The sequence below is a fragment of the Sus scrofa genome, chromosome 1, assembly GCF_000003025.6.
Source record: "Sus scrofa isolate TJ Tabasco breed Duroc chromosome 1, Sscrofa11.1, whole genome shotgun sequence".
NCBI lineage: Eukaryota > Metazoa > Chordata > Mammalia > Artiodactyla > Suidae > Sus > Sus scrofa.
In genome coordinates, this window is record NC_010443.5 from 203,300,167 (window position 1) to 203,325,124 (window position 24,958).

The 24,958-nt window shown below is 41.1% G+C and overlaps 1 protein-coding gene across 5 annotated transcripts in view; it reads left to right on the forward strand.

Annotated features, from left to right (window-relative positions):
* The window catches only part of SLC24A2 (solute carrier family 24 (sodium/potassium/calcium exchanger), member 2), a 276,880-nt gene that overhangs the window by 240,604 nt on the left and 11,318 nt on the right, over positions 1 to 24,958 (forward strand). For 4 of the 5 annotated variants that reach the window (XM_021078223.1, XM_021078320.1, XM_021078387.1 and 1 more), the window contains 3 exons: positions 3,343 to 3,483; positions 14,443 to 14,532; positions 23,320 to 23,486. In XM_021078223.1, the coding sequence (XP_020933882.1) occupies positions 3,343 to 3,483; positions 14,443 to 14,532; positions 23,320 to 23,486 (398 nt within the window). 5 annotated transcript variants of the gene reach the window in all.

Below are 24,958 nucleotides of genomic sequence, written 5' to 3' on the forward strand. Positions count from 1 at the left end.
GGGCAGTAGTATGTTTAGAGCTTATGCATCTAAACAGATAATTATTTTCTGCCATTTGCTAGTGGCACTGCCTGCCTGGTGACTTTGGCAGATGGAGAAAGGAGCTAATCTGTAGGTTATAAGCAGAAGGGTTATTGATGAAATGTCACCATCTGTTGGTGTCATTAAAATGATATGAGTCATCAAGAGTTGCTTTTGTTTTTTTATCTGAGAAAGGTTAGCTTAGAGTTTAGAGAGAAGTTGCTAGATTGCAGATGGCAGTAGGGGACCAGGCTAGGGAGAGTGTCAACTCTGGAAGGGGGAGTACCCTTGATGAAATCATCAGATCAGCTTGATGACTCTTCAAGGAAGCATTGGAATCCTCTGCTTAAATTAAACCACCTACCTTGCATGAGGCAGGGAACTTACTAGAAATGATGCAAAGTCTCAACTCTCCCATTGTTCTCCTTATTTCTGAGGCATCTACCAGGTGGAGCAGGGGAAAGGCATTCATTTGCATTAAACAAAAAAGATCATATTTGGGAGGAAACAGTTAAAATGCACCTGTCTCCTTAATACTCATTGGTCGAATTACACAGACATTAGTCATATAGTCAGCTGACATTTTGGGAGGCTGCTGAGCCCAGTAAGAAGTGATGTTCTCTGCCTCTGCTTCTGGGAGAGGTGGAGGTGGCTCAGAAGAGGAGCCAGAGGCAGCTTGCCCAAGCTTCCGTCAAGGCCGAGAGACGCCAGAATGGTTAGAGGAAGCAGTGGATGGACCCTCGTGAACTACATAGCAAAGGAAACAATGTTTGATTTTTGTTGACTTTCTCTGTTGACTTCCTATTTTCAATTTCACTGATTTCTGCTCTAATTTTTTATTATTTCTTTTCTCCTGATTACTTTGGGTTTAATTTGCTCCTCTTTTTCTAGTTTCCTAAGGTGGAAACACAGATGATTGATTTTAGTCCTTTCTTCTTTTCCAACATACTGCCTGGCAAAGAAATGGAACGCATGAGAAATAAATTTAACAAGGATCCAGGCATCCAAAATAAACTACGCCAATTTCCTAATTCTACCTTATTATCTAATCCTCTTAATTCCCTCATATTTGCTGTTTAAAAATCTAGGGAGTTCCTTTCATGGCTCAGTGGAAACAAATCTGACTAGTATCCATGAGGACACAGGTTAGATCCCTTACCTCGCTCAGTGGCTTAAGGATCTGGTGTTGCCAGGAGCTGCAGTGTAGGTCACAGTTGTGGCCTGGATTCCAAGTTGCTGTAGCTGTGGCGTAGGCCGGCAGCTGTAGTTTCGATTGGGACCCCTAACCTGGGAACGTCCATAAGTTGCAGGTGTGGCCCTAAAAAACAAACAAACAAAAAATCTTTTACCTACAACCAAGGACATACTCACAAAGAGAAAGAACCTTTTTCAGTATGGCTTAAGATTACTTTTTAAAATTTTTTTTTTTTAAATTTTAACTCCTGGAGAGAGCGGGGACGGGGGGGTGATAGTGTAAGCCACTACAAATCCTTTTGGCAGCACTAGGGTATAAATTATAAATAAATAAACATTTCACTGCAGTAAGTCAGGCCTCATACGCAGCCCTGCCTCTAGTCTCATCCTCTTCCTCTTCACCAACTGGCCCAAGCCTGGCCCACCTCCCACATCCTTAGGGAGAGAGATGCTGGTGGGATTCAGTGCTGCTCCTTGAAATAGTACAAGAGCCATGGGATGGGGGGTGGGGGGAGTGGGCAGGGCTGTATGAAGCCTGTGTAGGTTATTTATATGGTCCCAAAAGGAAGCATCTGTGAAAAAGTTCCCATTGATATTTTTAGATCTGATGCTTGGTCCTGCTGCTGCACTTTCATTTTTAAACAAGCAAGGAAGGGAGTGATTGATGCTGTCTGCAGTGCTGTTGTGGAGGCTCGGAGGGCCCATCTGACAGGCTAATGGTCATCCTGCTAGGCTCAGATCCACCTTCTGTCCCTTCTAGCTCTGGAACTTCAGAAGCTGCTGACTTCAGTGGGCAGCAAATAAAACATAAAATGCTGGCCACATGCTGCCAAGGCAGAAATTCTGAAGTTTACCCCTATGCACTTGACATCCACACATTTAGCATCTTGCTCTACTTCCATACTCATTTGTTCTGCAACTGTGACATATGTTTGCATAATAAGCCTTTGGCCAGAAGTAAAATGGCTTAGAATTTAACAAAGCAACTAAGCAGGTTAAAAACTCACAACCACACAGTGATCCACAAACTTAACCCTTCTGGGGCCAGCGAAGGCAGTTGAGTATTGTTACTGAATGGTTTCTGTGGTTACTTTCATTTGCCCAGTCAAAAATAGTGCTCTAAAAAAAACTTTTTTTGATTGTTGTACAACTATAAATGTAATAAAATTCATTGAGTAATTAAAAAAAAATTTTTTTTGTCTTTTTTATGGCCACTTCTTCGGCCTATGGAGGTTCCCAGGCTAGGGGTCAAATTGGAGCTGCAGCTGCTGGCCTACACAACCACAGCAATGCAGGATCCAAGCCGCATCTGCCACCTACACCACAGCTTATGGCAATGCTGGATCCTCAACCTACTGAGCAAGGCCAGGGATCAAACCTGCATCCTCATGAATGATTGTCAGATTTGTTTCTACTGAGCCATAATGGGAACTCCTAAAAAATTTTTTTTGAACTAAAAAAAAATTCTTCCCATGGATTCTGAATGCTCAAGGAGAAGGGAGGAGGAGATAGTGGGCATTTGGGGTCTATTTGTTCTGTAGATATGTTTTCTCCTAGGAAGTTCTGGAGCTATAGTTCACTCCAGTTGAATGATTAATTCAGGAAAGTGAGAAGCTGGGGAGTATTCAGGGAAAGAAAGGAAAGTTCTGAAACTTTCCTGGCTGAACAATGCATTATTTGCTCCTGAGATTCAGACTGTGACAGTTTGGTTATCTTACAAACCTAAAAATTTACATGGAATTCACCTCGTGGCTCAGTGGTAATAAACCCAACTAGTATCCATGAGGATGCAGGTTCAATTCCTGGCCTTGCTCAGTGGATTAGGGAATCCAGCATTGCTGTGAGCTGTGGTGTAGGTCGCAGACGTGGCTCAGACCCCACGTTGCTGTGGCTGTGGTGTAGGCTGGCAGCTGCAGCTCCAATTAGACCCCTAGCTTGGGAACTTCCATATGCCATGAGTGAAGCCCTAAAAAGACAAAAATATAAATGTAAATAAATAAATTTTACATGGATGAAGCTGCTAAGATGACCCAAGAAAACTAATGAGATCTGGGCTACCTTCCTTGCTTTGTGGCCTGTAGACGTTGTTGTATTTTTGTTTATTTTCTCTCTCTCTTTCCACAACAGACCACAGAGACAGGTGAAGATGAAGAGGACCAGCCTCTCAGCCTGGCCTGGCCTTCTGATCCACGCAAACAAGTTACATTCCTAATTGTTTTCCCTATAGTGTTTCCTCTATGGATTACGTTACCTGATGTCCGCAAACCAGTGAGTAAAACATGTTTGAAATGGATTTCTTATGAAAAGCACAGCGTGTAACAGTATGCAGAGTCTGCTTCCACTTATTTTAAAAGGAAAAGGGGGTGACAGACACATGTGTTTAGGCCTTACACGCCTGAAATGTCTCTGGACAGACACACAGTCATAGTGATTTTTCTGGTTACTGCATCTACCTAATGAACCACCCCAAAATTTAGTGGTGTGAAATGGCAATCATGTTATTCTGCTCATGGACCAGGAATTCAGATGGACCAGGAATTCAGATGGGCACACTAGGGATGGCTTGTCTCTGCTCCACAACATCTGGGGCCTTAGCTGGGAAGACTTGAGTGGCTGGGGGCTGGAATCAGCTGGAGATTTCTTCACTTCATGTTTCCGGCACTTGGGCAGAGATGATTCAATCCCTGAACTCAGCCGGGATTGTCTGCCGGAGAGCCTGGCATGTCCTCTCCTAGTGACTTGGGTTTCCTTCCAGTATGGTGGCATCAGATGTCCCACATCAGAGACTGGGGCTCCAGGAGGGAGTGTTCCAGCAACACAAGGAAAAGCTCCATGGTCTCTGATGACCTAGTCTCAGCAGCCACAACGAATCACTTCCACTGAACTCTACTGGTCAAAGCAGTCACAAGTCTGTCTTCATTATAAGGAGGAGACACAAAGTCTCTAGTATATATCAGTGTCATGTAACCTGTGACACCCTTGAGGGGAACAGTTCCAAAGAATTTGCAGTCATGTTTTAAAACCACCACAGTGATTATCTCTGGAAAGGGGAACTGAGGGTCTGAGGCAGAAGGGTTACTCACCCTTTGTTGAGTATTTGTGTACATGAATTATTCGTTCAATTCACAAAATAAAGAAATGCATTTGTGTAGGGTAAATGCCTGCATGTCTGATCTACTCCCTCTGGTACTATTATCATTGCCATAATCAATATTATTATCTGCCATTATTATGTATGGGTGCTGTGAACACAATTCCATCTTATAGTCAGCAAAGCACAATCAGAATGTAGATTAAATCAAAAGAACATCCCCTCCCAGTGTTGTAAAAGTGGGTCCTTGGGCCACAGCTTCAAAGGATGAAAGAACTAATGAGAGATAAGGAGAAACAGCTCTACAATTTATTATGGCCCTACACACACATACTCATTCAGTAAAAGTATGTATCTATAAGCATCATACTCTATCTCTGATATTTTCCATAAATTCTATTGTAAATCTCAGGAAACATCTAGTGTAGGAATATATGTATTATTTGCATAAGTAGAAAGAAACTCAGGCAAAAGAAGATAACTAGATCATGCCTGGTCCCTTCCTAGGGCATAGAGCTGAGATTCAGACCCAGGCCTGTGTGACCACACAGCTTGGGCTCTTCCTCATATTTCATGATGTCAGAAGGTAGAACTTGAAAACATCATTTCTAAGAGCACTTGGAATAGAACACTGCAGTATCCAGCATAATTTAGCAGCCGTCTTTAAGAGCCCCATGAAGACCCCATTTTCCTCACTTGGAAAAGACTGGAGAAAAGTCATCTCATTACTTTGACCTGAAAATAATCCAGCCTGATGAAGAGCTTTGTCCTATCAAGTATAGGCCAGGGATGACCCCTCATGTAAGGACTAACACTACAAGTTTCCTAGGAAAGAATGCACGTAACAGGTGTGGCTCACTTAAAGCAATATCTGAGTTTCTTTGTTCAAGATGCCCCTGCAGAGCATCTGCTCTATGCAAAGGCCTGGCTTTCTGGAAACCCGCAGCCAAGTAGCTAGAATGTGTTCACTTTCTTCCTGGCTCCCATCACATTGACATTTCTGAGATGTGCATGGGCACAAGTGTTCACTCACTCGTTCTCTCCCTCTTCCCCTCTATTTCTCTTTTGTTCACCATTACACTGGGTTGAGCCCCATGCTTTTGCTTAGTTTAGGAAGTAAAATCAGGGAAACATGGTTTTCTTAATCCCCACAGTAGGCAGTGTGATGGGGCCCAGAGCAGACGGGGTTGGTTTACTTATAATAGTGATTGATATTATAGAATAGGTAACCAACAAGGACTTACTTTATAATGCAGGGAACTATACTCAATATTTTGTGGGTTTTTTTTTTTTTCTTTCTACAGCCACACCTGTGGCCTATGAAAGTTCCCAGTCTAGGGATCAGATTGGAGTTGCAGATGGGGCTTACACCCATAGCCACAGCAACACCTGATCTGAGTCGTGTGTGCAACCTATGCTGAAGCTTGTGGCAACTCTGGATCTTTAATCCACTGAGCGAGGCCGGGGATCAAACTCACATCCTCAGGGACACTATGTTGGGTTCTTAACCCACTGAGCCAAAATGGAAATTCCATACTCAATGTTTTGTAATAACCTATAAGGGGAGAGAATCTGAAGAATTAGATATATATATATCATACAACAGTATATATGTGTGTGTGTGTGTGTACTGTGTGTATATATTATCTGAAGAATTTATATATATAATACACACAGCATATATAACATATACTGTGTATATATAGTATATACATATAGTATATATACTGTGTGTATATATAAATTATAAAATGAGAATACATAAATATATATTATATATAAATATGAATTATAAACAATATATATTCAGTTTATATATATAAACTGAATTGCTATGCTGTACACATGAAACTAACAATATTATAAATCGACGATAGTTCAATTTTTTAATAATAATAATTAATTTTTTAAAAAATGATGTCTACACACAACCACTGAAGCCATCAGGAAAATATGCAGGAATGGGAGAAAGTTGCCAATGACTCAAGGCCCTGGGCTCTCAGGGTTGGGTGGGACTCTCAGAGCAAGGCTGGCAGAGTGCTTGTCCCCTCTGTGCTCTGATCTGCTAGTCTGTGAAGCTGTTAGGGAAGATCAGAGTTCTCAACTAGTGGCTCCTGGATGATAAACAGGACTCCACCAGGGCAGTAGTTACCTGGATCAAATAACTGCTTTGGCCTATGCTCTAATCCCGATGGGTGCAGCCGAATGTGACCCTCTCACCCCCAGCCCTGCAAACTGTCATTTACCGGGTAACACCCAGTGAAACCAGCCCCTGCAGCATGCACTGGAGTGGCCAAGGGGGCTTTTGCTCAGTATACCCTCAAGGGCCATCTCTGGATGGACTAGATTTTTTCTGTCATGTTCTGAGCATCCCATGTTCCAAGCATAAATGAGACTCTCAGGTAGAACATTGGGTGTTCCTAGATTTCTTCAGCAAATACTTGTTGAGCACCTATCACATTCCAGGCATCAGATTTGTGTCCTAGAAGAGATTAAAACACACAGCAGTCACAATTCCCCTTTTTTAAGGCTCTAAAACTCAGTAGAGAACCAGAGCATGCCCACATAGAACTACAGGGCAAGACTGTACAGCTGTACTAGTGAGAGCAGCTAGACTCAAACCCAAGTCTCCTGACTCCAGAATATCCTCATTCTACTACGTCAACTTGAGTTTTTCCTGTGTGACTGTGCAACCTTGGGAAAGTCACTTCTCAACTCTGAACCTCCTTTATCCCCCCTCTGTGAAACACAGGGGTGGAAGATCTCTGGATTCCCTGGCAGCCATGACATTCTGTGATTTAGGAAAGCAAAAAGCGATAACCATCAATACAGTTATTACTCATTTAAGGTGACTGTACACCCTCGTTTGCATGGGATAACCCCAGTTTACTCTCAAAGCATGCTGGCTTTCTTTGCATATATGAAATGCCAAATGACAGCATGGCGATTTATACAAAGGCGGTAAGTGGCTTCTTGTTCATTCTCAGCGCAGGAGAGTTTCATTCGGTTTGATCTTGTGTCAGTTAGCTTTTGCTGTGTAACACACCATCCCAAAACTTAGTGGATTAAAACAAGAAGCAGGTTTTTTACCCTTAATTCTAGGAGTTGGCGATTTAGGCAGGGCTTAGCTAGACAGTTCTGTTACTTGCTTATGTGGCTAGGGGCCAGGTGGAGTAGAGCTATGTCAACTGGAACACCTTGTCTCTGTTCCATGTGGTCATTTATTTTTAAGCAGGCTAGCCTGGGCTAATTCACATGATGGCCAGGTCCAAAGAGCAGTGAGAATGAAAGCCACAGAGCCCTCTTGAGATCTAGTTTGGAATCTCCACGCTATCATTTCCACCACATTCTGTTGGACTGCACAAGGCATGAGACCAGCCCAGATTCAAAGGCTTGGGAAATAGACCTCATCTCTTCATGGGAGGAATTGCAAAGTGATGTGGCCATTTTTTGCAGTCTGCCACAATCCTCATGTGCTACCATAAGGGCCTCTTGAAAAAATATCCAGGGAGAGGAAAGACAGGAGAAAACTATTCATTAATAGACAATTTGCTACTCCTCAGAGCCTTAGCAGCTCTGCCTGCTCAGTAGTTTTTGAATCACCCATGTAGATGAACATCCAAAACCTTGACAATAATTACAAGGAAAACACGATATTTTTCTTAATGTATACATCTAGTTTCAGAGTAAATAGTACTCCCACTTGTTTTTATTTCCACTTCATTTATATGCAAATTACATGACAGTGTTTGTTGAATTATGCACACTTCCAGCTCCGATAATTAACATGGGCTTCCCTTTTATAGTTTTCTTCAATTAATGGCTTTGTTTTAAAAGTTAAAGAACTAAAACGTACACCTTAATGAGGAACATGTCTTTGATGAAAATTAAAAGTAATAAATGAAGCAAAGACCCCAAAAGTTTTATTTCCTCATGACCTAGGGTAACTATTCTTACAAAACAGGAACACATCTCATGAGATATCAAAACATAGCCCATCAGATTAGGAAGGTATCTGAGAACCCAGCCAGGTTTTTGCTGTTTCTACCATACCTTGGTTCATTTCCCAGGTATTTATTGTGTCTGCTATGTACTGTTCACGGTTCCAGCAAGGATGGAAAGATTGAGGCCCTGACAGGCTGGATGACTTGCCCAAGTACATACAGCTAATAAGAATCCAAGCCAAGACTCTGGGCCAGATCTCTGAAGTCACTTTCATCTCCCTGAGTTTGTTTTCCCTTCTTTTAAAAATCAGGGAGTTCCCATCGTGGCTCAGTGGTTAACGAATCCGACTAGGAACCATGAGGTTCGGGTTCAATCCCTGGCCTTGCTCAGTGGGTTAAGGATCCGGGGTTGCTGTGAGCTGTGGTGTGGGTTGCAGACGAGACTCAGATCCTGCATTGCTGTGGCTCTGGCGTAGGCCAGTGGCTACAGCTCCGATTCGACCCCTAGCCTGGGAACCTCCATATGTGGCAGGAGCAGCCCTAGAAAAGGCAAAAAGACCAATAAATAAATAAATAAATAAATGAGGTGGCTGTTCCCATTGTGCCTCAGTGGTAATGAACCTGACTGTTATCCATGAGGATGCAGGTTCAGTCCCTGGCCTCACTCAGCAAGTTAAGGATTCAGCATTGACATGAGCTGTGGTATAGGTCACAGAGGTGGCTTGGATTCTGCATGGCTGGGCTGTGGTGTAGGCTGGCAGCTGTAGCTCCAATTCGACCCCTAGCCAGGGAACTTCCATATCCTGGATATTCGGCCCTAAAAAGAAAAAAAAAATCAAAATGAGGTTAATATTGCCTAATAACAACTGCCATTATTGTCTAAGCACTTGTGTTTGTGCCTGAGAGTTTACTAAACACTTTAGGTGCATGAAATCCTCAGAACAACTAGATATTGTCATTGCCCCCATTTTACAGATAAAGAAACTGAGACCTAGAGAGATGAAATAATTTGCCTCAGGGTACATCTCTGGTAATTGGTGAGCAAAGATGTTAATACCCAACATAATAATTCAGAGACCACACTTTTTAATTGTTAACAGGATTGCTCTAGAGAACTTTGTTAAATATGTATACTCAGTGACTATCTGTTGAATTTAAATAAGTAAGGAAATGGCCAATTTGTGCAACCAGCTAATGTCCAGCAATGTTTTTTAAGCCAAGAAAATATCACTCTGATGTACCAAAAGCTTCTAATGAGAACATTAGCTGTCAATTATACAAGTAAACCATCACATTGGGAACAAAATGGCTAGCACGTGGACACAATCTGCTTTTTGCTAATTGGTATGAGGCCCATTCCAGCAGATGTCGGGATGAGCCGCCACCACTAACCGTAAATTGACATGTCAGACCTTGGCTTCCAGCGCTCTTTCCTTCCTTCTGATGAGACTGGTAACTAAATAACTGTACAGGTGCTACTGGGCAGTGATATCTGGAAGGGGACCATAGAGTCCCAGTAAGGGGAATAGTCCACCAAAAAAATGAAAGAAGAAGGAATTACCTGGGCTGTGAGATCAGAAAGGGCAAGATAGTTTGACAATCAGGAAACACTTAACCGAACCGCTGATGCATGAAGAGTTGGTGCTTCCAAAGCAGCAACAATACGGGAGGCTGGGTGAGGCAGATGGTCATACAGCTGGAATGCTGGTCTGTATTTCCCTGATGCGCTTTATTTTCTGACATTCAGCACACAGGCTAGTATTGTGATTATGGTGATCATTATGGGTCCATGGCCAGTGTATTTTGAGCATTATTGGCCTTGTCTTTCTTTAGAAATGAGTATGACCTAGATTTTTAACATCTAGAAATATGTCCTGTACAGTGAGACAGAGACCTAGATGTGAATTTCATGTCTAGTTCAGGATCTGGGTCCAGAATAGGTGCCCAGCCTTTACCTACCCCTCTTAGTGATGAAGACCTGAAATTTTACAAAAAAATTATTTTTAATGTTTTTTTTTTCAGTGAGCTCTTAATTCAACACTAGGTCTGTTTAGATGTCCATTCATTACTAATTGGCTTCTTTATCAAGCAATAAGTATCAAATTTTGAATTAGAGAATTTCACTAATATGTTAATATGAAATTCATTTATTTTTTATTTTTTTTATTTGTTTGCTTTTTAGGATCGAACCTGTGGCATATGGAGGTTCCCAGGCTAGGGGTCTAATTGGAGCTGTAGCCACTGGCCTACACCACAGCCACAGCAACGCAAGATCCAAGCCACATCTGCAACCTACACCATAGCTCACGGCATCTCTGGATCCTTAACCTACTGAGCAAGGCCAGTGATCGAACCAGTGTCCTCATGGATACTAGTCGGGTTCATTAACCACTGAGCCATGACAGTAACTCTTGAAATTCATTTATTTTTTATTAAAGTATAGTTGATTTATAATGTTGAGTCAATTTCTGTTGTATAACAAAGTGACCCAGTCATATGTGTTTGTATGTATATATATATATATATACACACACATTCCTTTTCTCCTATTATGTTCCATCATGTTCGGTCACAAGAGATTGGATATGGTTCTCTGTGCTATACAGGAGGACCTCATTGCTTATCCATTCTAAATGTAATTGTTTGCATCTGCTAACCTTAAACTCTCAGGTCATCCCACTCCCTCTGCCTCCCCCTTGGCAACCACAAGTCTGTTCTTCATGCCTATGAGTCTATTTCTGTTCATTTGTGCCACATTTTAGATTCCACATGTAAGTGATATCATATGATATTTGTCTTTCTCTTTCTGACTTACTTCACTTAGTATGAGAATCTCTAGTTGCATCCATGTTGCTGCAAATGGCTGAACTTAGTTCGTTTAAATTCTCAGTCTGATTCCTTACTTTTTGCCTTTTGACTGGGAATGTTCTGTGATTCAGGGATGATATTTTTCAGATGAGAAATATGTTCAAATAATTTGATCCTCACTTGTGACGCTATATGAATGAACAGACATGCAAAGTTACAAAAAAATAAATATTAATAAAAGAATAGTTACATAGTAAGTGAGCTAACCTGGAAAGGGAGCCATCTATATGAGATGAGGACTCTCCCAGGGTAGCTGGTCCACAGTCCATGTCACGAAGTGTGGAGACGGTACTCCATTCCCCTCACAGGATGCTCAGAGTCAAGCCAAAGCCTGACTGCTGCTCCAACCATACGTGTGGTCCCACACCATGAGAGGAGCCCTTCTGTTCCCTGTGACAGAGCATGGCCATGGGAGATGAAATCCTCATAAGAGTTCCCACTGTGGCACAGCAGAAACGAATCTGACCAGTATCCATGAGGATGTGGATTCGATCCCTGGCTCCACTCAGAGGGTTGGGATCTGGTCTTGCTATGAGCTGTGGTATAGGTCAAAGACAAGGCTCAGATCTGCATTGCTATGGCTGTCTTATAGGCCAGCAGCTGTGGCTCCGATTCAACCCCTAGCCTGGGAACTTCCATATGCTATGGGTACAGCCCTAAAAAGCAGGAAAAAAAAATTCAAGAAATCCTGATGAGACTTCAGCAGAATTAGCGGAAATGAATCTGACTAGCATCCATGAGGATTCAGGTTCGATCCCTGGCCTCAATCAGTGGGTTAAGGATCCAGCATTGCCATGAGCTGTGGTATAGGTTGCAGATGCAGCTTGGATCCCAAATTGCTGGGGCTGTGGTGTAGGCCAGCAGCTATAGCTCCAATTCGACCCTTAGCCCCCCTAGCCAGGAACCTCCATATGCCACAGGTGTGGCCCTTAGGAGACAAAAAGAAAAAGAAATACTCATCTCACCTAGGATCCTAAAACAGTGACCTGTGGCCATGGGAAAAGAATGGGGCCTCTCATCAGCTAAATCCCTTACCTGGGAAAACTTTGATTTCTGGGCACTAGCAATTCCAAGGATCAGGCAATCTGCTGTCCAGAATGCAGATGAACTCCCAGCTTTGAAGTAATTTGTTTTCAAAGTGAATGTCTCAACCTCCACTTTGAAAAACCAATGACTTTTTTTTCCCATAACCCATTAGATAATGCTCAGTTTCCCAGAAGGAGTTTCAAGTCTTTGGCTGAGATATTTTCCTTCCTTTTTTTTTTTTTAAATCTCATCCGCAGCATGTGAAGTTCTGGATCCAGGGATTTAACCCAGGCCACAGCAGTAACAGCACCAGATCCTTAACCTGCTGAGCTACCAGGGAATTCCTGAAATATTTCCTTCTAAGAAAGAGAAGTAGAGTTCCTATTGTGGCTCAGTGGGTTAAGAACCTGACTAGTAGCCATGAAATGAGGGTTTGATCCCTGGCCTCACTCAGTGGATTAAGGATCCAGCATTGCCACAAGCTGCAGCGTAGATCACAGATTCGGCTCAGATCTGGTATAGGCCAGCAGCTGCAGCTCTGATTTGACCCCTAGCCTGGGAACTTCCATATGCTGTGGGTACAGCCCAAAAGAAAGCAGGAGTAACAGAAAGCATTTAAGAATAAAGTTGTAGCTACTGACTATGGCCTGATGCTTCCTCCATTTTAATCAAGCCCATAGTCTTCCAGACAGCCCAGCTAACAAATAGCCCAAGAAAAGCAACAACCATTGAAAGAAGAAATGGTTATTGCGAAATTTAACAGAACCATGTGAATGATAATGAAAACATGTATTAAAAACTTGAAATTAGTAAAGAGAACCTAAGCCTGGTTTGGAGTGATAGAGACTATGGTCATCATTACAGATATTCAAAAGATTGCCATGCTAAGTTTTATCTTTTCTTTTTAATGAAGCTCTCAAAAGCCATGGCAGAAGTGTTCTGTGTGACTGCCCAAGGTCAGCCCTTCAGACAAGTGAGATAAATTTCATCCAAGTCAATGCCAGGATTCATTTCTCTGGACACAATTGGGTGGCATTGTCAAAGCAAAAAAAAAAAAAAAAAATGAGATTGTTTCTCAAAGTGGAAAGCTTTCAAATAAAAAGTATTTGGCAATAATAGGTGAGAGACTCTCTGAGAGCCTTCTGCTATCTGAACATGTTTTAAAGGACCCCACTTTTGCAAAGAACATCAACAGGACACCATTGCCATCCAGGGCAAGCATGGCTTTCCCTGTGCTGGGATGGATAAGAAATACTGCATTTTGAGGGTTTGATTTGGGCTGATGTTTGAAAGAAACTTTAAAAGCGCTCATACTGTAAGCCTGAGATTGCACAAAGCCAAAAACTAAAAGCATAATTGGACATAACATGGTTAGGGGTGGAGAATAGGAGAAACATTTCCAAGCATGTCCTTTGCCACCCCTGTAGACAAATGGTCAACAGCTACTTGTGTGATTCACATGTGCTGGAAACTGACCATCCTCAGGCATCTGTATTAAATGTGGTGATGGCTTCTTTTTCCTCATATCCATGGAACTGTAAAAAGAGCCCATCTATTTCAGAAACTATTGATCCTTCTTGTTAAATAATTAATCCCATAGGTTTTCTGGCACATGGATTATTAGGATATGTAAGTTGAAGCCATAGAGACTGATTTTGATGAACTTGAGGAGAAGATAGAAAAAAGAGAAGGAGAGGGAAGGAGGGTATGCAGTATTTAAGGGATTGAAGGCAAGGCTGAGAAACCAAGCCTGGGAAAGAGCAGGAGCCAAAGAGCATCTGAGCAACCAGTAGCAGGAACAGACATTCTTTTCTAAAGATTTCCATCTCAGGAGCTAGCTTTGTGATGGTTTGGCTTCAACCGATTTTACATTCTCAAGAGAAAAATCTTAACGTCCCAGCTTGACCAAGGGTTGGTTGTGGATTTTTTCTTGGGAGGGGCATTTTTTGCTTTTTAGGGCTGCACCGATGGCATATGGAGGTTCCCAGGCTATGGGTCTAATCAGAGCTGCAGCTGCTGGCCTATGCCACAGCAACTCGGGATCCAAGCCACGTCTGTGACCTACACTACAGTTCGCGGCAACGCTGGATCCATGACCCACTGAGCAAGGCCAGGGATCAAACCCACATCTTCATGGACACCTATCGTATTCATTTCCACTGCACCACAATGGGAAGTCTCTGGTTGTGGATTTTGATTGCCAATTCTACCAGGACTCCAAGCAATGGGGGAGAAGTGGCTGCATTGGTGGTCTTAGCTCAGCACTCATACTCACCCCTCTTCCTGGTTCTCTTTCAGTCATCAAGGAAGTTTTTTCCCATCACATTCTTTGGCTCCATCACCTGGATCGCAGTATTCTCTTACTTGATGGTCTGGTGGGCGCATCAGGTAAGACCTTAATATTGACATACATCTCCTTGGCTATTTTCTTGGTTGCCAAGTGGCTAATCAATGTGTTTGCTTTCTGAAACTGTCACAAACAGTATTGTGTGTGACAAATTACTTATGCCAGGACTAAAGGAATTTACTCCACTTAACTTTCCCTTGTCTCCTGGCCTGTTCCTGTAATGTGGACTCAGATCAGCATAGCCCCAGACTGCCATGTGGAAGAAAGGCAAGTCTAACTGCTTCTTTCCCTCTGCAACCTAAAACCAGGCCAGCCCAGGCCCAGGGGAATGTCCAAGTGTTGTCAGGCTCAGCAGCGCTTACTTTCTCTTGGGCAGCCACTCACTTGATGTTCTCATCCAAACTCTTAGGAAAAGACCTGGAGACACACTAGTCTCTCCCTAGAGCCTCAGTTTACAAAAAATGAGAATGTATTTCATTTTTACTATTTTTAACTCAATAGCAGTCATAATGCCCATCACCAGAATAAACTCTCAGGAATTGTTTGTTGTAACACATAAAGGGAGAAATGAGATGAAAATATTTTATGTTCTCAGAGATAATAACAGTAACCATTATTGACTGAATGTGTACTACATGCTGGGCAATTCATATCCCTTTGTCCTTGTACATGGTTATAAATTCTATGAGGGAGGTACTAGTATTATCCACAATTTACAGGTAAAGATTTAAGCTTAGAGCTAATTTTTTAAAATGCTCAGGATCATATAGGTAGTAAATAGTAGAACTAAGATTCTAACCCAAGACTCTGCAGCTCCAAAACTCATGCTTCTAATCTCTATTATAAACTACAGAAATCCCAACTGCCCGCTTGTATTCTTTGTCATATATAGTCTTTAAATTATTATACTTCTTAACAGAAATAAAATATAGCAAGTTGAAATAAGGAGATATACACCGAGTACATATGTGTATAGAGTTCTCAACAAATGATACTGGAATAATTTCTATATGCGAAAATAAATTAACTTAGACCTTTGTCACACACAGTATTCTAAAATTAACTCAAACTACTATATATAAAATAGATAATCAACAAGGACCTACTGTATAGCACAGGGAACTCTACTCAATATTCCATAATAACCTATGTGGGGAAAGACTCTGAAAAAGAATGCATATATGTAAATGTATAACTGAATCACTTTGTTGTACACCTGACACTAACACAACATTGTAAATCAGCTGTACCCCAATATAAAATAAAAATTAAAGTAAATTGAATTTTAAAATTCACCCATCAGGGAGTTCCTATCATGGCTCAGCAGAAATGAATCCGACTAGTATCCATGAGGATGCAGGTTTGATCCCTGGCCTTGCTCAGTGGGTTAAGGATCTGGCGTTGCCATGAGCTATGGTATAGGTCACAAACACGGCTCAGATCTGGTGTTGCTGTGGCTGTGGCTTCAGCCAGAGTCCACAGCTCCGATTCGACCCTTAACCTGGGAACCTCCATATGCCGCAGGTGTGTCCCAAAGACAAAAAAAAGTAAAAATAAAATTCACCCATCAAAAAATAAGTAAATAAAACAGAAAAAGTAGTCAAAATAGACTAAAGAGCTAAATATAAGAGTGAAAACTATAAAACTCTTAGAAGAAAACATAGGGGGTAGGTAAATCTTCGTGACTTTGGGTTTGGCAGTGGAATATTATATATGAATAACAACAACCACAAATATATAAGTTGGACCTGACCTGTCAGCTTGCATAGCTGTGTTGCCTCTTTGAGGACATCTGTCTTCAGAGACCTTCCTGGACCATCAAAGATGTTATTAGAGAAAGAAATAAGCAAGTGATAGATATAAGCCATTGCAATTTTGGATTTTTTTTGTTAACGTGTAATCTTGTCATTCTACCTAATGCGCTACTCATATTCATAAGCAGATTGACCTACGTTTATCCATAACAGTTTTAAATTCTGCCATTTACATTTAGGTTTTTAATATGTTGAAATTAAAGTTTTTAATTAATTTTCCCAAATAGAAAAAAAAACTCAAAATGCATTATAGTTCTAAATATAAGAGCTAAAACTAAAAAACATCTAGAAGAAAACAGAAAATCTACATGACCATGGGATAGGCAAAGAGTTCTATAATGTAACACCAAAGCATGGTCCAAAAAGAAAAAAAAAATGGAGTTCTTGTCGTAGCTCACTGGAATCAAATCTGATTGGTATCCCTGAGGATGCGGGTTCAATCCCTGGCCTTGCTCAATGGGTTAAGGATCTGGTGTTGCCATGAGCTGTAGTGTAGGTGGCAGATGGGCTCAGATCCCTCGTTGCTGTGCTTGTGGCATAGGCTGGCAGCTACAGCTCCTATTGCACCCCTAGCCTGGGAACCTCCACATGCCACAGGTGTGGCCCTAAAAAGACAAAAAAAAAAAAGAGGGACAGAAAGAAAAATATATGGTTAAATTAGATATCATCACAGTTAAAACTTTCGCTCTTCAAAAAAACACCATTAAAACATGAAAAAAACAAACTACAGACTGAGAGAAAATATTTGCCAATCATATCTCTGACAAAAGCACTTGTATTTAGAGTATATAAAAAGTTCTTAAAGCTCAGTAATAAAAAGGTAAGGATCTATAAGCATCTTAATGTTTAAGAGAGAAAAAAGATTTGAGTAGGTATTTCACCCATGAAGGTACACAGGTGGCTAATAAGCATAAGAAAAGATATTCAATAGCATTATTCCTTAGAGAATGCAAACTAAAGCCACAAGGTGATACCACTTCACACTCACTCAAATGTAATCAAAAAGAGAATAACAAGTGTTAGAGAGGATGTATAGAAATTGGAACCCTTATGTATTTCAGGTAAGAATATCAAATGGCACAGCTACTTTGTAAACAGTTTGGCAGTTCCATGAGTCATTAAGCATAGGATTATCACAGGATCCAGTGATTCCACTACCTATATACCCAAGAGAAATGAAAACATCCATACAATTTATACACAAATGTTCACAGCTACATTATTCATAACTGCAAAAAGTAGAAACAACCCAAATATCTCTCAACTGATGAATGGATATATAAAATGTGATATATCCACACACTGGAATATTGTTCTATGATAAAAAGGAATGAAATACTGATAGATGCTACAGTGTGAACAAACCTCTAAAATGTTATGTTAAGTGAAAAAGGCCAGGGAGTTCCCCGGTGGCTCAGCAGCTTAAGGATCTGGCATTGTTGCTGCTGTGGTACAGGGAAAAAAAAAGCGATCAAGAGATCACATGTTGTAGGATTCCATTTATGTGAAATGTGAGTAATAGGCAAATCTCTAGACAGAAGGTAGGCAACAGTTGCCTAGGGTTGGGGAGGTTGGAGGGAAATGGGAAGTAAATTATAGTAATAGTTGCACAACTTTATAAATATGCTAAAAACTATTTAATGTACACTTTAAATGGCTAGCTTTTAGGGTGTGTGAATTATGTATCAATAAAATTGTTTAAAAATAAACATAGTGGAGTTCCTGTTGGGGCTCTGCCAGTTAGAGACCCAGCATAGTGTCCATGAGGATAGGAGTTTGATCCCTGGCCTCAATCAGTAGGTTAAAGATCCAGCGTTGCTGTGGTGGTAATGCAGGCCAGCCACTGCAGTTCTGATTCGATCCCTAGCCCAGGAACTTCCACATGCCACAGGTTCAGTCCTAAAAAGAATGAGTGAATGAATGAATGACACCACTTCACAACCATTAGAGTGACCATAACCAAAAAGACAGACAATGCCATGTGTTAATGAGGATGTGAAGAAATAGACGGCATACATCTGTCAAAACTCACAGAACTATACACTTTTGTAAAAGGGTGAATTTTACTGTATGGAAACTACACCTTAACCTTTTTAGAAATAACATCACTATTTTTTCTGTGTCACTGTCTTTCATCACTAACAAAATCCACTGAAACTACTGGCTTGATAAATCAAGCACTATTCCTGTATGATATTTTGTACTATTCCTATCACAGTTATTTTACTGACACTTGACATCAGATTACTCTTCCTTGATATTTCCAAAAATCATCAGCCCCTTGAAGAAGTTCTCTCTGCCTCAGAGTCATTACTTTTTACATTCATTGGGAGATATTTGCTACCATCACTCAGCAGAAATTGCAGAAGGTAAGCTACTTCTCAGCCTCCAGATATCTAGGCTAAAAGGACTGTTTGCCACTTATATATAATAGCCTTCCCTAATAATCATTTTTATTCTCCCGTGTATTGATAAAGAAAAATAAGGTGGAGTTCCCACTTGGCACAATGGTAACAAATATGACTAGTAACCGTGAGGACAAAGGTTTGATCCCTGGCCTCACTCAGTGTGTAAAGGACACAGCATTGCCATGAGCTGTGGCGTAGCTCATAGAAGCGGCTCAGATCCCATGATGCTGTGGCTGTGGTATAGACCAGCACTGTAGCTCCAGTTCCACCCCTAGCCTGGGAACCTCCTTATGCTGCAGGTGTGGCCTAAAAAGACATACATACGTAAATAAATAGGAAAAGCGATGTTCTCTCACTTGCTATAATATGTTTTCTAGATATTTCTCCTTAGCCATCCTAGAAAACATCATCCTACAAGTTTCTATCTTTTTTACTTTTTAATGAATATCTTAATTCCACTATCTTGTTTCCTTTTCATTCTCATAGAAAAATACAAACACAGAGAGTTCCCATTGTGGCTCAGCCATAGCGAACCCAGCTAGTATCCTTAAGGATGCTGGTTCGATCCCTGGCCTCACTCATTGTTGCCACAAGCTGTGGTATAGGTTGTAGTTATGGCTGAGATCCCACATTGCTGTGGTTGTGGTGTAGGCCTACAGCTGCAGCTGTTCTTTGACTCCTAGCCTGGGAACTTCCACATGCCACAGGTGCGGCCCTAAAAGGAAAAAAAAAAAAAAATCCAGACAGCTGATCAAAATAGCAGATTCTGTCCTAAGCCTGTAGCTGTAATTCTGTTGTTTGTACTTTTGAACCAAAAAGTCTATAAAGATAACAAGCACATCATTTAGTGCATGACCATTTCATTATCTACAGTTTTACTACTAATAAATGCTATTTCATATAATTATTTGGCTACTGTTTGGCAAAAATAAATGCCCTTCACATAAAACACTTTATGCATATTTTCCTTTAGTTTTTTTTGGGGGGGTGTTTTTGTTTTATATCATGAATCTTTGTCTTAGTAAATTTCATGAGTGATTAAAAACCTGTGATTAAAATCTATCCCACATCTAGTTAATTAGACGTTAATTCTAAGTTAATTCTAAGAGTCAAATACAACCTCATGTCTCCTTTAGCCAAAGTGACATTTTTGCAGATCCTCATTAAACCAAGGCAACTAACAGCATCATGGAGTATTAGAGCAGCACAGGATATGGATTCTGAGTGACCCCATTATTTCTTTTTTAGGGGGGCCCACACCTGTAGCACATGGAAGTTCCCAGGCTAGGGGTCAAATCAGAGCTATAGCTGCTGGCCTATGCCACAACCACAGCAACACGGGATCCGAGCCACATCTGTGACCTACGCCACAGATCATGGCAACGGACGATCCTTAACCCACCGAGTAAGGCCTGGGATCAAACCCGCATGCATCCTTGTGAATATTAGTTAGGTTCTTAACCTGCTGAGCCACAACAGAAACTCCCCCATTATTTATTTCTATTTGAAAACAAAGAAATTCCCCTAAGAGACGACTGATGTCCTTTCTAGCTCCAGACTCCTTATGCTCCTGATTTGATCAGAGTACCGTCCTATCCATGAGCCATCACCTTGCCTCTAACTCGTCAAAAAAACACTGTCAGTGAAATAGACTCAAAATGAGCTTATAAAGACTAGTTCTTCAGTGAAAGTGTTTCTGGAGCCACCCAGATTCATCAGGGGTTTGATGTACAGTGAAAATCCTTCCTGATTCCTATGATTTCCCATGTTGTAGACTGACCCTGCTAAGCCATCTTCTGTCCCTGCTGCCAGACCCCTGAGGGTTGCACCCTATTACACTGGAAAAGGAGGAGTAATGTCTGAGTTAGCATAGCTGATATTTATTGAACATTTACTTTATGCCTGACACTATTTGCTATTTGCTTTACATGCATCATTACATAAAATCAACCCAGAAACTCTGAGGGTAGATATTATCATCCCCAACTCACATATGAGAAAGACTGAGACTCAGAGAAGTTGGCCATTGTGCATGAGGAGTGGCAGGCTAGGATTTACACCCAGAGCTCTTATACCCCATGCCAGCACTCTTAATCACGCCACCATAACATCTCTTTTCAGTGTCCACATTTCTCTGTCAATAGTGGCATTCAAACTCCATAATTAATTGGATTTTTAAATAGTCACTGCTTTAGAACTCCAAGAATTTAAATTGGCAAGACTATATTAGATACTTTGGAACTATTTGAAGGTAACAGTCAGCATCTCCACAGTCTTAGAAAATGTTTCACTCCAAATCTAACAGAAAATGTCATCAGAGAGAATATTTTGCTCAAATAGGTCCCTCCTGTACAAAACTCTTTTTTAACTTTTTCTAGGAGAATCAGTGGAAATCATGCTAGTAAAATCACCTTAAGTATGCAGGCTGATTTGCTTATTCAGCAAATAGGCATTGAGAGCCCATCATATACCAGGCTATGTTCTGCGTATCAGTAGAGGCCACGACCTTCCTCACGTAAATGTTACTTTCTAATGGGAGCAGCGAGTCTGTGCACCACAAGGACAGGTAAACTGGTTCAGTTCACCAGGCTCTAGAGTAGGTATGACCATCAAAATAAAAATAGCTCACAACTCTGCTTTTTTTTTTTTGTCTTTTTTTTTTTTTTTTGTCTTTTTAAGGCTGCACCCATGGAATATGGAGGTTCCCAGGCTAGGGCTTGAATCAGAGCTGTAGCCGCAAGCTTACACCATTGCCACAGCAATGTGGGATCTGAGCAGCAGTGCCTGTGACCTACACCACAGCTCTCAGCAATGCTGGATACCCAACCCAATGAGTAAGGCCAGGGATCAAACCTGTGTCCTCATGAATACTAGTAGGGTTCGTTAACTGCTGAGCCATGATGGGAACTCCCCAACTATGCTTTTAAGCTAGTGAGAACCAGGCTATTGCTTATAAATCAAAACAGAGATTTAGAAATAGGTTTATTCTATTCCCCGAAGCCTTTATCCTTACATGCTACTTTGGCCCTTTACATTTTTTCAAAAAATGCTGGACGTTAACAGGTAGGAAACCAAATCAAAAGCATTGTCTCAAAGGTTTTCAGAACTGCAGTTCACCACTCCAGAAAACACATAAAGCTTTTAAAAGAAAGACAACAAGAAGACAAAACAAGTTGCTCAAGAGAGTGGAGAGCTTCCATCTAAGGCTAGACCAATGGTCCAAAATCAAAGTCATCAGTCTTCAAAGCCAAAGATCTGAAGAATATAATAAATGCCTTCTGTCACTTTTTAATAATGACATACTATTTACAAAGGATTTTTCCATATACTATAATTTAGTCTTCATGGCCAACCACCCTGTAAGGTAAGTATTATCATCCACATTTTATGAATCAAAATACAATTAACACAACTGTATGTTAAATATGAAAGTTGTTAAGCGAGTCAATCCTAAGGGTTCTCATCACAAGGAAAATTTTTTTTTCTATTTCTTTAATTCTGTGTCTATATGAGAGGATGGATGTTCACTAAACTGATGTGATAATCAGTTCACGATGCATATAAGTCAAGTCATTACGCCCTGTACATTAACCTTATGCAGTGCTGTATGTCAATTATATCTCAATAAAACTGGAAGAGAAAAAAAAAAAAAAGAAAGAAAAAGAAAGCAAGTATCAAAGATATTGTCCAACTGGTTCAGTTAACATTAGGTCAAGTACTTAATAAGTGCCGGAGCCAGACCTTAGACCAAGGTCCTCTAATTCCCTAACTGTTGCTTTCTCCCTTGGCTGCCTTGCTGATTTACAGTCCTGTGTTACCAAGTCCAAAAACACTGAAAGTCAAGTTTTCTGTGGAAATGCTAGAGTCTACAAGTGGTTAAGATTGGCTTATAGATGCTAGGAGATATTAAGGAAAACAGGACACTGGGTGTCAATCCTTAACTTTTGATGCTAAATCCAGGGGCAAATCTGCTATAGGGTTTGGTGCCATTATCTGGCACTGGCCTCTGGAGCCAGTGACCAACTGACATTTATAATTCTGATCTTCTGCTTCCCCTGCCTGGTCTTAATAAAAAAAAAAAAAAAGAGGCTGCACTCTCATCCTCTGTAGCTCTTTTTTGAGATTGTCTGTTTAATCCTCATGTGAACATTCCTGATGTCTCCAGTCTGAATATCATTAAAGTATAGAATCCACTCTGGCAACAGTTGTGTTTTATTCTTTGATATTATCTCAACACTCAGCACAGAATAGAGTAATAACTCATTCAAAGGGAGTTAGTGGAGTTCCTCTTGTGATTCGGTGGGTAAAGAACCCAGCTAATATCCATGAGGACACAGGTTCAATCCCTGACCTCGCTCAGTGGGTTAAGGATCTGACGCTGCTGCAAGATGCAGCGTAGGTCACAAATGCAGCTTGGATTTGATGTTGCTGTGGCTGTGGCATAGGTTAGTAGCTGCAGCTCTGATTGATCCCTGGCCCAGGAACTTCCATATGCCACAGGTACAGCCCTAAAAAGGGGACGGGGGGAGTTGCATTGAAACATTAGTGGTTTTGACGGTTTTGTGACTTCAAACACTCATATGTTTGTCCCTGTCATCACTTTTAGGTTGGAGAGACAATTGGCATTAGTGAAGAGATTATGGGTCTGACCATCTTGGCTGCTGGGACCTCCATCCCTGATCTGATCACCAGCGTCATAGTGGCCCGGAAGGGACTCGGGGACATGGCTGTATCCAGCTCTGTTGGAAGCAACATTTTTGACATCACTGTAGGGTGAGTAGAGCTAGTTATATAAAGGTATACAACAGCTCCACCACTGGTTTTGTCTTCTTAGAAGCTGTGAAGACATTACCAGGATCTCAGAGCCCAAAGCCAACCAATACCTAGGCAGCCAATCAATTTGACCAGTTGGATTTTTCATTTTCAAAGAATTTCATGAAGAATAAGTTATCCCTAGATAGGCAGAAACACATACTTGCCTATAGAGTGGGTGTTGTAGGAAATACTTAAAGAAGAATCTCACCTATAAAACATCATTAGCTACATGTTATGAATATTCAACATTCAGATGTAACTAAGATACCCTGGTATATTTGCTGTATTTTTTTTTTCCATGTCCCAATTCCAATTAAAGTCCCTACCAGCCACAGATGAGATTTGGATCAGAAAGCAGACTGGAACAAACATGGGCCTGGAAAAAATATTCTGTCTCCTTCCTTGAAAAATGCTGGCAGGTTTAGCATTATCATTTCTTTATCTGTGCTCATGAAGATATTCTAGGTTTTCTGAAAGAAGATGAGATCTGTTCTTTCAGTGAAGCAAACTGAAGTTCTCAATATGAATCATCTCTAAAGTGGATCCAGTTCAGAAAGGAAGTTATCTCTGTCATTTCATTTAACAAGTTTACAGCAAATCACTCTGAGAAATAACCCTGAACGGCAGCCCCCTGAGAAAGTAAGACATGACATACTAGCCTTATGTTCCCAGAAGAACTGGGAATTTGCCACTTGAGTTTGGAAAACCACTACAATGGATATACTTTATCATTAATATTTATCATCTTTTTTTTTATTTTTGTCTTTTTTTGCGATTTCTTGGGCCGCTCCCATGGCATATGGAGGTTCCTAGGCTAGGGGTCGAATCAGAGCCATAGCCACTGGCCTGTGCCAGAGCCACAGCAACGCAGGATCCCAGCCGCGTCTGCAACCTACACCACAGCTCACGGCAACAACAGATCTTTAACCCACTGAGCAAGGCCAGGGTTCCTAGTCGGATTCGTTAACCACTGTGCCACGACGGGAACTCCAATATTTATCATCTTGAATATTGTTCTCTTTTATCCTTTTCACTACCTAAGATATAATGGTTTTTTCATTCAGTCTTACTATGTGCACCATACATACATTTTTATTCATTAAAGCCACACCATGATCCTATGAGGTATATATTATCATGCCCACTTTTCAGATAAGGAAACTGAAGGGCCTAGAGTTCACACAACTAGTAAATGAGATAGCTGAGATGTGAGCAGAGCCTGTGCTCTCAACTCCAGTACTATCTGTGCATAAACCCCTGTTCTGAGCTTCCACTGTCTTACCACTGAGTTCCAAAGATGCCCTCTTATTATGCTTTCTTCCTTTACTGGCACCTCTCACTCAAGAGCCCTCATGGCTTGTCTGCCTGGAAAACTCCAATTTTTCCTTCCAAAGTCAACTCAAATCCTGGCTTCTCTGATTCTCTTAAGT